Raw genomic sequence first — 12,794 nt, forward strand, 5'->3', positions numbered from 1 at the left:
GAGGTATGCTTTGGTTTAGACAGTAAACATATTTTTGAAAGATCATGAATCAATCACTATCAGCTGTTATACATGCTCACAAAAGAAAGGGAAGCCTTTTAATGAATATCACTGATCAGTTGAAGCAGAAAGGAAGTAGAAAGATTCTAGGAGAGACTTTTAACAGATAATGTAAATTGTGACTAACAAAACTACTGTAAATAATGTATTACAAGACAAAATGACTGGGATGATCCTTACTTTTTTAGGGGGGAGGAGGATAATCCTTATTTAAAGGGTTTATAAATATTCAAAATGGGATTTTGAAATGCAATTACCTCCAGGTATGTTAGTTTTATTACTTCTGAAATCAGAGAACGTAGTCTCCCAACAACTGTAGATGTTTTAATTCTTCTGCTAAGAATCCTTCAGGGAATGTGATGAAAGGTACGGACCCTCTCCCCAGAAAAATAAAACACCTATACGTGCCAGAAAGTGTGGATTCAATTTCTTCCTTTCACTTACCCATTCAACAGACTACTGAATGCTTACTATGAAGGCACAGGAATAGGCTAAAATGGCGAAGAGAGAAGTGCAGAGTCTTAAGAACAATGAACAATTCGTTTACAGAAAAATGCTTGACAATAATCGTAGACAGACAGCATTAAATTAACAATGTGTAAGCCCTACTGAAATCATGATTCAGGCATGAACCATCAACAGATGTAAAACTTAGGTGAAAGGCTGGTAAGAAAATGGATATGTCCAGGGTGCCTAAGATGTCACATAGATTACTTAACAATTGCAAAGGGAAAATTCACCTTATAAGTGAGAACTCTACACTGGTCAGAATTGCCATCATCAAAAAGTCTGCAAACGATAAATGCTGGAGAGGGTGTGGAGAAAAGGGAACACTCTTGTACCATTGGTGGGAATGTAAATTGATACAGCCACTATGGAAGATGGTATGGAGATTCCTTAAAAAAATAGGAATAAAATCACCATATGACCCAGCAATCCCACTCCTAGGGATATACCCTGAGGAACCCAGGGTTGAAAAAGACACATGTATCCCACTGTTCATTGCAGCACTATTTACAATAGCTAGAACATGGAAATAACCTAGATGTCCATTGGCAGATGAATGGATAAACAAGTCGTGGTACATATACACAATGGAATATTACCCAGCCATAAAAAGGAACTTATTTGAGTCAGTTCTGATGAGGTGGATGAACCTAGAACCTATTATACAAAGTGACGTGAGTCAGAAAGAGAAAGATAAATATCGTATTCTAATGCACATATTTGGAATATAGAAAAATTTATTATTTTATTTATTTACAGGGCAGCAATGGAGACATAGAGAATAGACTTATGGACATGGGGAGAGGGAAGGAGAGTGTAAGATGTATGGAAAGAGTAACATGGAAACTTATATTACCATATGTAAAATAGACAGCCAACGGGAATTTGCTGTATGGCCCAGGAAACTCAAACAGGGGCTCTGTATCAACCTAGAGGGGTGGGAGGCAAATGGGAGGGAGGTTCAAAAGGGAGGGCATATATGTATACCTGTGGCTGATTCATGTTGAGGTTTGAGAGAAAACAACAAATTTCTGTAAAGCAATTATCCTTCAATAAAAAAATAAGGAGAAAAGTGAGATCTTTAGGCCACTTTGACCCTGTGATCAAACTTTAAATCATGTTATGAATGAACAATTAGACAATGTGTATACAATATGAATTATACAATATCACATATGAAATATTCAAGTCAGAAAGATCTAACTTGAATTTAGCTAAGCTTAAATTCAGATCTAAATTTACAGGATATTGGGCATATAAAACAATTAAACAAATTCAGATCTGGGATATTATATAAGGTGACTTATTTGATATCTTAAAGGTCACCGTCCATAAAAAATAAAAATAAAAAGGAAGACTACTTTTGATTAAGAGGGACTTAAAAGACACTGACAACTTAATATTTACAATGAATAATCCTTGACTGAAAACTGGATTAGGGAGGGGGTGAGAAATAGCTTTTTCTTACAGAATTCTAATTAATAAATGTACAAGAAATGAGGGAAATCATCATTAAAACACCTTAGTAATAATGTTACGGGTAAGAATTCTTTGATACACCTCCCTCTATGAAGTGAAGCTTAATTTCCCTCTCCTTGAGTGTGGGCAACACTTAGTGACTCAATTCTGACAAGGTATGTTGAGGAAAAAGACAGTCACTATATAGTGGAGATAAGATCTCGGCATCCGGTCCAATCACTTCAAGGCAAATAGATAGGGAAACAATGGAAACAGTGACAGACTACTATTTTGGGCTCCAAAATCACTGCAGATGGTGACTGCAGCCATGAAATTAAAAGACACTTGCTCCTTGGAAGGAAAGCTATGATCAATCTGGACAACATAATAAAAAGCAGAGACATTACTTTGCCAACAAAGGTCCATTTAGTCAAGGCTATGGTTTTTCCAGTGGTCATATATAGATGTGAGAGTTGGACTATAAAGAAAGCTGAGCACCGAAGAATTGATGCTTTTGAACTGTGGCGTTGAAGAAGACTCAAGAGTGCCTTGGACTGCAAGGAGATCCAACCAGTCCATCCTAAAAGAAATCAAACCTGAATATTCATTGGAAGGACTGATGCTGAAGCTGAAACTCCAATACTTTGGCCACCTGATGTGAAAAACTGACTCACTAGAAAAGACCCGATGCTAGGAAAGATTGAAGGCAGGAGGAAAAGGGGATGACAGAGGATGAGATGGTTGGATGGCATCACTGACTCAATGGACATGAGTTTGAGTAAGCTCCAGGAGGTGGTGATGGACAGGGAGGCCTGGCGTGCTGCATGCAGTCCATGCGGTCACAAAGAGTTGGGACACGACTGAGTGACTGAACTAAAATGATACAGAGGAGAAACTGTACCCTTCATAAGTGCCACAATGAAAGATATCTCCTCACATGTTATAGGAAAGTAAAGAGATATGACAACTAAACACAATGTATTTTGGATTAGATATTGGAATAGAAAAAGGACATTAGTGGGAAAACAGTAATAAAACTTGCAGTTAATAGCATTGTACCAATCTATTAACTTCTTAGTTTTGATAATCATACTATGGTTATGTAAGATATTAACATTAAGGGAAGGGTGATGGTCAAGTGAAAACTCTGAACCATCTCTGTAACTCTTCAGTGTCTATTTTTACCCAACTCATGTGCCTATAAGAAACCCTAAGGATTGCATATGTCTAAGGGAAAAAATGGCTCTTCTGAAAATTTAATTCTAACATCTACTTTGCTAAAGCTAGGTAATCCAGTGATAAACTGACAGTATGTAGGGAACCTGGAGTCTGTCATTTACTCTGCAAAACTTCAAGATTTTTCTCAGAAAAAAATTTTCTCAAATCTTTTCTCAGAAACTCAAAATTTCTAAGTGATTCTCCCAATTTGAAGATGGCTAATAAAAGCTACTCTAAAAAGCATTAAGGTCTGTACTGCCTTTGTATTTAATGTGGCCTGCTATATAATGTAAATTCCCCGAGCTTTTATCAATTAACTACACACAGCTGTTTACACAAACAACTTGCTCTCAACCTTTGACACCATTACAATAAACCTTAAGTTAACATATTTAACAGTCTCAGTTTTATAAAACAAGTTTCTTTAGTTGTCCCATACTTTGTCACATATTATTCTGTTTCTGAAGCAAAGGATTTCCTATCAACAGTATAGATTTAAGTTACATATATAAGTTTTTTTTTTTTTCCTTTCAGGCTGCCAAACATCTTCCTACATTTAGAGAAATCTTCACCCTATGGCAAAGCCTGACTCCTCTTCAAAAGATGAAAGGCTTTAATACATTTATATAGTCTACCATGTATATAATCTGGGCTAGGTCATATTAGAGATACCTGCCCTGAACACAGAAGTCAAAGACAGGGGTTACAGAAGCAGAAACTGAAGATAATCCACTTTGGTGGCAAACAGCAGCAGAGTCCCAGGTCCAGTGAAGTTGAAGTTGTAGTATCAGGCCCTCACTGTATGTGGTAGGAGTATCCTTTTTGGGATGATCTGTAGTTTGATTAGGACTGTGGGCCTGACAGTTCTCTCTCTTTCCTGAACATTTTCTAAGCCAGGTTCCATAAACTTCTTCCAAATTCTGAAAGTGTCCTCTCTCTCTCTATCTATATATATATACATATTTTTTTTTAAAGAGCATGATTGAACAATTCTGAAGCTACTTTTTGAAATTCTAAGACTGAGCAAACAAGTAAATATACTGGGAATATATATACAGGCAATAGAAACCAAGTTCTTCACAGTTGGGAGAATGGAGTTACAAATACAGAGAGGGGAAAGAACAGAATGAACTCTGTAGCATCAGACTAGAACTGGAACTATCAGTGCAAACTCTTGGGCATGTGTATCTCATTCATTTCCCAGCTCTAACCTCCTAGTAGGCCTGGTTCAAAGACCTAATGAAGCTCAGGTTCTTGATGTCTCACTGCACAAAGAACTCAGTGAGACAAAGTGATAGGTAACAAGTGGATTTATTCACAGAGAAACACTTCACAGACAAGAGTATGGCCCCAGTATCTTTTTTTTTTTTTTTAAACAAATTCCTTTCATGCTTAAATTTTTTTGCAGCAATGCATTTTAAGAAATTCTGATGGATACCAAAGTTGACTCTGGAGCAGTTGAAAGCCAAGATTCCCTGTCACAATGTTGACTAGACTACTAAACCAAAATGTAAATTTCTTACATTTATGTAGTTATAGTTTTCAAGACGCTTTTTATTCAAGAACATTATTAAAATATCCTTTTCTAGGTGTTCCATGAACTTCTTGTTAACAGTCTATATTGAAGAATCTCATGTTGATATTTATAACATCACCTCTGAGATCATGCACCAATCTCATACAGAACTGGAAAGTAAATGTCCTCCTTGGGCAACTGGATAAAATATGAACTATGCATTGGTTAAAAACACTCCATCAATGTAGTTTCCTTAGTATGAAAATTATATTGTGGTTATATAAGAGAATGCCCCAATTTTTAGATTTATTTAAGCCCTAGGTGTATTGATGTTTTCTCAAACGGTTCAGCAAATGTGGCTATTAGCAATTGGTAATTCCACATGAAAGGTATCTATTTATGTCTTAAATGCACTATTTTTGTTAATTTCCATAGGTTTTAAATTTTTCAAAATAAAAAGTTACCTGAGAAGTTTCAATGGAAAAAGTCATCAATGCCAGTGAAAAGTTGACAGTTCTGGGATAGGATTTCATGTCAATTTAACATATACATTATTTTTAGGTGATAATAAGTTCAAATAGTTGTAACACTAGAATCTAAAACATTCTAAGTATTCATTAGTACAGCTCTGGAAAATTTAACTTACAAAGAAAAATCTGCAAGGCAGAACGCTGTATTGGGTTTGTTTTGAGCCATAATCATTGTATACAAATGCAGAATTTGATATGAGGCCTCTGAAAATTTGAGTGAAAAACATGAATAAATAGGTTTTAATCTAATGATAAATTTCATAAGAGTAGAGACATATTTTCATTCATATCTACTACTTAGAACTCTGCCTGGAATATTCTAAGTGCTCTATAAATATTTGTTAAAGAGATAACTGTAGCTGATTCACTCGGCTGTATAGCAGAAACTGACACAACAGTGTAAGGCAATTATACTCCAATAAAAAAATAAGTTTAAAAGAGGTAACTGTATTCTCTTAGAAGGATTTTTGAACATTTGCAATGTGATAGAAAATTGATACATTTTGCCAGAGTTATTACAGTTCAGGGGTAAAAGGTGTATGTCTTTTACTAATTATGAAATTATGACAAGGATATATTGTATACCACAGGGAATACAGTCAATATTTTATATTAAAATAGCAATGTATTTTATAATTATAAATGGGGTATAACCTTTAAAATTGTACACTTGTAACTTACACAATATGGTATATCAATTATATTTCAATTTAAGAAGAAATTATGTACAACAGTAAATACTTGTTGTACATAGTACATATGTATTAGCCGCTCAGTCGTGTCTAGTACTCTTTGCGACCCCATGGACTGTAGCCTGCCAGGCTTCTCTGTCCACGGGATTCTCCAGTTAAGAATACTGGAGTGGGTTGCCATCTTCTTCTCCAGGGGATCTTCCTGACCCAGGGACCAAACCCAGGTCTCCTGCATTGCAGGCAGATTCTTTACCATCTGAGCTGCCTGCAAAGCCCCAAAGTGTCTGCAGCTCAAGACAATATATTCTGGTTTCCTTAACATCTAAGTCCTTTACCTGGGGTTTGCTTCTGATGGAAGGAGGGACACCTTTTGCTGCCATGATGGGCTGGATAGGCAGAAGATACAATGGGTGCAGGCCAGTGTCTGTTCTTTTCTCATGTGTTGGGGAGATGATTCTGCTCTTGCCTAATGGTATGTAATCTCTCCATGAACAATCTAGCAAGCTCCACTGAAGTTGAGGGTGGAACTTGGTAAAAGCCATGTAGTATATAATATAAATATTATATGCCAGCATCATAACCTTACTATTATTTAACAACTGTCTCTTCTTTACAAAAGACAGTCTGCTGCATGATAGCAGAAACCCTCTAATTTTATTAGTTGGCATCTCCTTCACTTGGGTATTAGACCATATGAAGTCATCCATCCCTTGTTACTCTGAAGGGATTGGTTCTTGGACCTGCCTCTTCCCCTGGATACCAAAAACCCATGGATGCTCAAGTTTCTTAAATTTGGCTTATTATATTGAGGGTTCCACATCAGTGGATACAAAGGGCCAATTGTAAACAAATCAGTCTGAAGAAAAGACTTCCCAGGTGGCACAGAGGTAAAGAATCAGCATGCAACGCAAAAAATAAGGGAGATGGGAGACAAATTCACTCCAGTATGCTTGCCTGGACAATCCCATGGACAGAGGAGCCTGGCCAGCTACAATCCATGGGGGTCACAGAGTCAGACACAACTGAGCACACACACACATGCCCAGAGACTTACTAAGACATCCAGGCTCTCAAGACAGTTCTCATTTTTAATTTTATTTTGCAACAAACTAACATTCTAGATGACTGATAATTACGCATTTGCAAATTGAAGTTACTGTCAACTTCACTCTCACATTCAACATCAAACGACTGGCAACTCCAGTAGCTTTATTTTCAAAACGTATTCAGAATCAAATCACTTCTCACAATATGGTTGACCCTTGAACAACATGGGTTTGAACTGCGTGGATCCACTCATACATGTACATGGATTTTTTCACGGTTGAATCCACAGATGCAGAGGCCTGACTGTAAAAGTTATGCATGGATTTTTGATTGTTCAAGGGCTACAGCTCCTAACCCTTGCATTGTTCAAGGGTAAACTGTACCATTTCCAGAGTACTGCTGACAAGAAACTGAATACTGGCAGTCTCTATAAAGAAGCAGTACTGAACACTCATTTGGGGCAAAGGAAGATATTTCCTCTGAGCCATTTAGGTACACAGGCAATACTGAAATTCAGACTATATCTTACCCTCAAGAATGAGTAAAATCTTGATGCACTGCTTGAAACTGTACCCATTTTTAAAACAATTTTATTGATCACTTACCATCGATCAGACATTGCTAAGAACATATTAAGTCTCTGACTCCCAAATTAGCCACATAAACATTTTATATTAAAAGTAAAAACTGCTGGCAAAACTTAGGGATGAGCACCTACTCATATTTAATCAGGATTGGTTTGACTGGAAGAATGGGAGCTTTGGTTGAGAAAGGTAGAAGCAAGGGAGGAGATATTAGGAAATGCTAAAGTATGGACAACTTGGGGAAAAGATTCTTGGATGGGGTGTTCTGGTAGTATACAAGGCAAAATCAGTCATAAATGTTGAGTCAAAGTTGAGGACAGCAAAATGACAGGCTGATGAACAAAAAGGTATATGACTTGGGATGACTTACGTAAACTCTAATCTTAGCTTTTCCTCAAATGCAAAATGGACACATTTACTGCAGAATTCTGATGAGGATTAAACAAGCACATGAAGGACTTAACAGTGAACACAAGTATATGTTGAATAAAACTTCCTTCATTAATTCTCCCACAGTGGCTGGTCCTCTGTTCCCAGAGTAGTACTACATGTTTTTGTAGACTGGCCTGGGAAAGCTGAAGTTGTCTTCATTATTTGATATTCCCAAATCAACATACTAAAAAGGTTAAGTTCTCAGATTATTTTCGGCAGTTTCTGAAATTAAAAATTTTGAAATAAGAACCTTGAAGACATTATAATATAAAAAGACAGGCAGTTTCTTAATCCTGTATGCTGTTGGATATCATACTTGTAGTGAAGAGGCAAAAGGGAAAAAAAAGAGTTCCATAAACTCTATGGGGTTAATGATTTTTTTTTTTTTAGGGAGTACTCATCTACAGATACAATGTTACAAAAAACAAGTCACATGCTGATTGCAGCATCCTAGTAACAAGACACTAAGGGTCACTAACATGAAATAAACTAGCAAAAAATTCTACTTATTAAGAAAAGAGTGACTATATTTCTCATAGATTAAAAAAATGAAACTTTTTTGGCGCTGAAAAAAAAATTGACTACATTGTATTTCATAACAACTATAACATCCAGAGTTGCAAAAAGAAACCTAAGAGTGTATTTTTTTTTTAAAGCAGAGGGTTCTCAAATTGCCAATATTCTAAGAGTACAAATAAGAAAGCTACGTCAAAATTTGGGCTTTTTCTTATTTTCGAGGAAAGCAACAAAGGCAGGATCACCTCATCGGATAGTACTCCGAAAAACAAAGGCGAATGCCTGGGGCGGGGGGGAAAGCTACGCTACAAAGAAATGATCCCAAACTAAGACCACTTAACACTACAAAAATTCACAGAGGTGACTAAATATTTTAGTTAAGGTACTTATCAATTGTTGCTTCATTAAAAACTCCCCGCTGTTTCAACGACGTGTCAATCACAAAAGTACCAAGCGAAGATAAAAAAGCATTAAATCCACTTCCCCTCAGTTGATATATACCTCCGGGCGAGAGTTCCATTTTTAAAGAGCAGTTTCAAAATCCTTAGCGGGTCCGATTTGGGGCTTTCTGATCGGGGATGGGGGGTTGCCACAGAAAAAGAGCCAAAGAGAAGTTTAAGAAAAAACAACTGGCTTTTTCCCAGTTGGCAAGTGCGAGAATAAAGTTTACACCCCTGAAAATGAGTACACGGATTTTCAAGACACAAATTCTTATCAATGAAAAGAAAATGAAAGGAAGAGCATCTGGAGAAAATCAAAGTAAAATGAAAGCGAGACGGCTGTAAAAATCAGAAGAGGTTAATCGAGAAGCGGGGGAGGGGATGCGGGAGAGAAAGAAAGCATGGGACAAAAAGGCTCGCCGAGTTCTAAAAAAACATTTGAATGAAAGTCTTTTCTCCAGGCCGAAGGCCGCCGAGGGCCTGGGACGAGGCCAAAGGCCACGCTGTAGGGGCAGTTACGGTGTACGGACTAATTTAGAGGCTGAGCCCCGTCTCCTTCCATTTCGTCCTCACTGCCTGGGTCTCGGTCCCTAGACATCCAGGTGAGCTCCAGAGAGGGTAACCTTGCTAACGCGGGGTCCACGGGGAACAATAGACTGGGGAGCGGCGCAGAACCAAAGGCTCGCTCCGGGACGATCACCATCCCGCCCCCCTCATCGCTGCCCCAGACTCACAGAGTCTTAGGCATTTCGTCCTCCATGGCTGCTGCTGTCGCGGCGGCGCCTCCAGGTCCAGCTCCCTACCCTTTACTACCTCACAAATCTTTTGAGCGGCTATGGCTGCGGGATAGCTGGGTTTCTCGGCTGACCGGAGGTTACCCCGCCTCCTTCTTCGGCGGCAATTACCCTAAACTGCCGGGCCCAGCGCGAACAATGAAGCCCCAATACAAGATGGCGGCGAGCCGGCAGCCTTGGAACATCCAGGGAAGTGACCCGGGCCGCGCAGGCGCAGAAAAATTTTGCACTTTCAACCTCCCGGCCGCCAGGCTACACCTCAGTCCATATATTCACTTGTTGCGCAGCCGTGCTTCCAACGACGCCAGGGGGTTGTCTAGGACTGCGCAGGCGTAAAGGTTAGCTGTTTAATAACTTGAGTCAACATTTTTTAATTCCACCTCCAGATTCGAATGTGTCAACAGTGATTTATAGTAAAATATAAATCTTCATGGAAATGAAAAATTGTGTTTCCAGGAGAAGAAAGACTATAAAAATTACGCAAAGCGGGGACAAAAACGGCGTGCGCCGCCCGGGAATCGAACCCGGGTCGCAAGAATGGGAATCTTGCATGATACCACTACACCAGCGGCGCTGACGGAAACTGGTTCTGCTGAAATACCTTAGGACCAAGTACACGCGGACGTTCGTTCCCAAATGAGGAATATTTATTCTTTTAAAAATAGAAGTTTACCGAGAGTCTATATAATCTGTTACTTTTCAGGTAAGAGATGATTTCGTTTCTTTCATTTTGGTACGGTTGAATGGATGTCCCTCCTTTTTCTGTATGGAAAAATCTCACTTTAAAAAAATTTTTTTTTTTTTTAAACTTAAAAGAGTTTCCGGGAATTTCCTAGCAGTCCAGTATTTAGGACTCCACGCTTTCACTGCCGAAATCAGGTTTAATCCCCGGTTCAGGTTCCTCAAGCCACGCGGCGCAGCCGGAAAAAAAAAGTAAGAGTTTCATTAAGAATTTGTCATCTTGGTGTTAACAAAATTTTTGAGCCAGGAATATATTTCCAGATCTTTGAGGAATTTTTCTTTATATTTGAATTTCCTTGGTATAATCAATGTACACTGGAAAATATTTAAGAAAGTTATTTAATACAAATCAATCCAAGAGTTCTAAAACTGAAGGAATAAGAAGATATACAAATTTTAACCTCTTCCAGGGACGCAGAAAAATTATGTCAGTATACTCATTATGCATTTTATATTGCATTTTAAGTTATGTAAAAAATTTTTTAAACATTGGGAAGTGTACATGTCCAAAAATGTGATGTTTTCTTTGAAGTAGTTCATTTAGACTGCAGCACTTTTAGATAATCGTTTTTGAAATTGAATTTAGAATTTGTGGTACATTCTTGGGATTTTATTCAGAGACATCAAATATTAATATTTTGAGGGTGAACAATACAATTGAAGTGTATAATCCAATGGTTTTTTAGTATATTTACAGAGATATGCAGCCACTCTATAATCAATTTTAAAACATTTTCACCCCTCACCAAAGGAAACCCTTACCAATTAGAAGTCACTCCCAATACCCCATCTCACTTCTCCTCCCCAATCCACTAATCTTTCCTCTGTATAGATTTGTCTGTTGTGAACATTTCACATTGTCCACAAAAAAATGATTAATGGTTAATCTAAGAAAGAAATAGAGGAACCTCCTTGGTGGTCCAGTGGTTAAGACTCTGTTCCCTCATCAGGGAACTGGATCCCATGTGCCACAACTTAGAATTCAAATGCCACAACTAAAGAGGCCACAGGCCACAACTGAAAATTATATATATATGTGTGTGTGTGTGTGTGTGTGTGTGTGTATATATATATATATATATATATATATATCTCCTGCATATGGCAACTAAGATCTGGTCCAGCCAGATATTAGAAAGAAATAGAGAATTTTATTTAAGCCAATTTATAATCAAGAGGCTTAAAACCCGGGAGCAGTCTTCCAGCAAGCTCTGAGGACTTTCTGCCCATTAGGGGTTAATTGCACAGGGCTGCCCCATGCTGGTGAGGGAGCTCCAGCCCTTGTGCACTGCCTTAGGAGGCCACCTGGGCCTGGCGGGCCCAATCAATGGTGGATCTGGAGGTGGTGCCTGAGCACTCTCTGGGAAAAGAGCAATATGTATTTGCACTGGTCTCCTCTTTTAAGCATGACCTCATCCTTAACCTGACTCAGGAGAGGATCAAACTACTGTTTGAAGCTTTCAATCAGAGACTTAAGGTGATTCAAATTTACCACTTGACTAAAGTACAGTTAAACTATTGTGGTGTGCATTTTAATTGTGCAGATTGACCAGTCTTCGGTGCAACCCATCCTGGAGTGGACAACTCCACTGCACAGCTCTTTCAGCTCAACCTCAGAGGACTGTCTTTCTCTTTTCAGCTAGACTCATGCACCAAATTTCTCAAGTATGAGCCCAATTTTGCCCATGTTCTGGCTTCTCTCCAGGTACCCCACAGAGCAACTGTGAGATGAATTTACATGTATAGTGGAAACAGCCTACAGGATACCAAGGCTCCCATGATGCCCCTGAGATGTTTCCTGGGCAATATGTATGCTGAGAGTGTAGATAATCTTTGATATGGAAGTGGATCCTCAGGTTTACAACTTTGCCTACTTGCCGCAGGTTGTGGACCCAACTTATTACCAGATGGCCCAGATGCAGGTATTTGAAATCTTAGTATATTTTGGCGATTCCTGCCAAGATGTTCTTAGCACGCTTGGCTCTCCACACAAGGTCTTCTACAAGTCAGAAGACAAGATGAAGATTCTTTCTCCTTCGCCTCACAAGCAAGTTCCATCCAAGTGTAATGACTGTATGCGCTTCCTGCCAGGCCTAGTAGGCACACCCAACTGGTTGAAATACAACTTTCTACCATCAAGGTATGTGCCCAGGCCTGGTTCCCCAGCCTGAAAGGTTGCCTGTTTCCTAAATCTTCCCCGATCTGGTTGGTAGGACTGCTTGTTTCCATCCTGTTTGCCTCTTTCATTTGATGCCAAGG

The 12,794-nt window shown here is 38.7% G+C and overlaps 2 protein-coding genes and 1 non-coding gene across 13 annotated transcripts in view; 1 reads left to right on the forward strand and 2 right to left on the reverse strand.

Moving 5' to 3' along the window:
* Nucleotides 1–10,017, reverse strand: part of TIA1 (TIA1 cytotoxic granule associated RNA binding protein) — a 30,719-nt gene extending 20,702 nt beyond the window's left edge. For 2 of the 11 annotated variants that reach the window (XM_070480680.1, XM_070480666.1), the window contains exons 1-2: nt 9,735–9,994; nt 6,317–6,508 (exon numbers count right to left, since the gene is read on the reverse strand). In XM_070480680.1, coding sequence (XP_070336781.1) covers nt 6,317–6,420 — 104 coding nt within the window. In that variant the 5' untranslated portion in view covers nt 6,421–6,508; nt 9,735–9,994. Of the gene's footprint in view, nt 1–6,316; nt 6,509–9,734 lie in introns of all 11 variants that reach the window. The other 9 variants (XM_070480686.1, XM_070480675.1, XR_011492872.1 and 6 more) reach the window with 8 other exon arrangements.
* A 280-nt stretch (nt 10,018–10,297) lies between these two features.
* Nucleotides 10,298–10,368, reverse strand: TRNAG-CCC (transfer RNA glycine (anticodon CCC)). Its single transcript has one exon. It is a non-coding gene; the product is annotated as a tRNA-Gly (tRNA).
* Nucleotides 10,369–10,391: 23 nt separating this feature from the next.
* PCYOX1 (prenylcysteine oxidase 1) overlaps nt 10,392–12,794 on the forward strand; it is a 45,869-nt gene continuing 43,466 nt past the window's right edge. The window contains exon 1 of the mRNA XM_070480665.1: nt 10,392–10,497. Within this exon, the coding sequence (XP_070336766.1) occupies nt 10,431–10,497 (67 nt within the window). The 5' untranslated portion in view covers nt 10,392–10,430. The remainder of the gene's footprint in view (nt 10,498–12,794) is intronic.

The sequence above is a fragment of the Odocoileus virginianus genome, chromosome 2, assembly GCF_023699985.2.
Source record: "Odocoileus virginianus isolate 20LAN1187 ecotype Illinois chromosome 2, Ovbor_1.2, whole genome shotgun sequence".
Taxonomy (NCBI): Eukaryota; Metazoa; Chordata; class Mammalia; order Artiodactyla; family Cervidae; genus Odocoileus; species Odocoileus virginianus.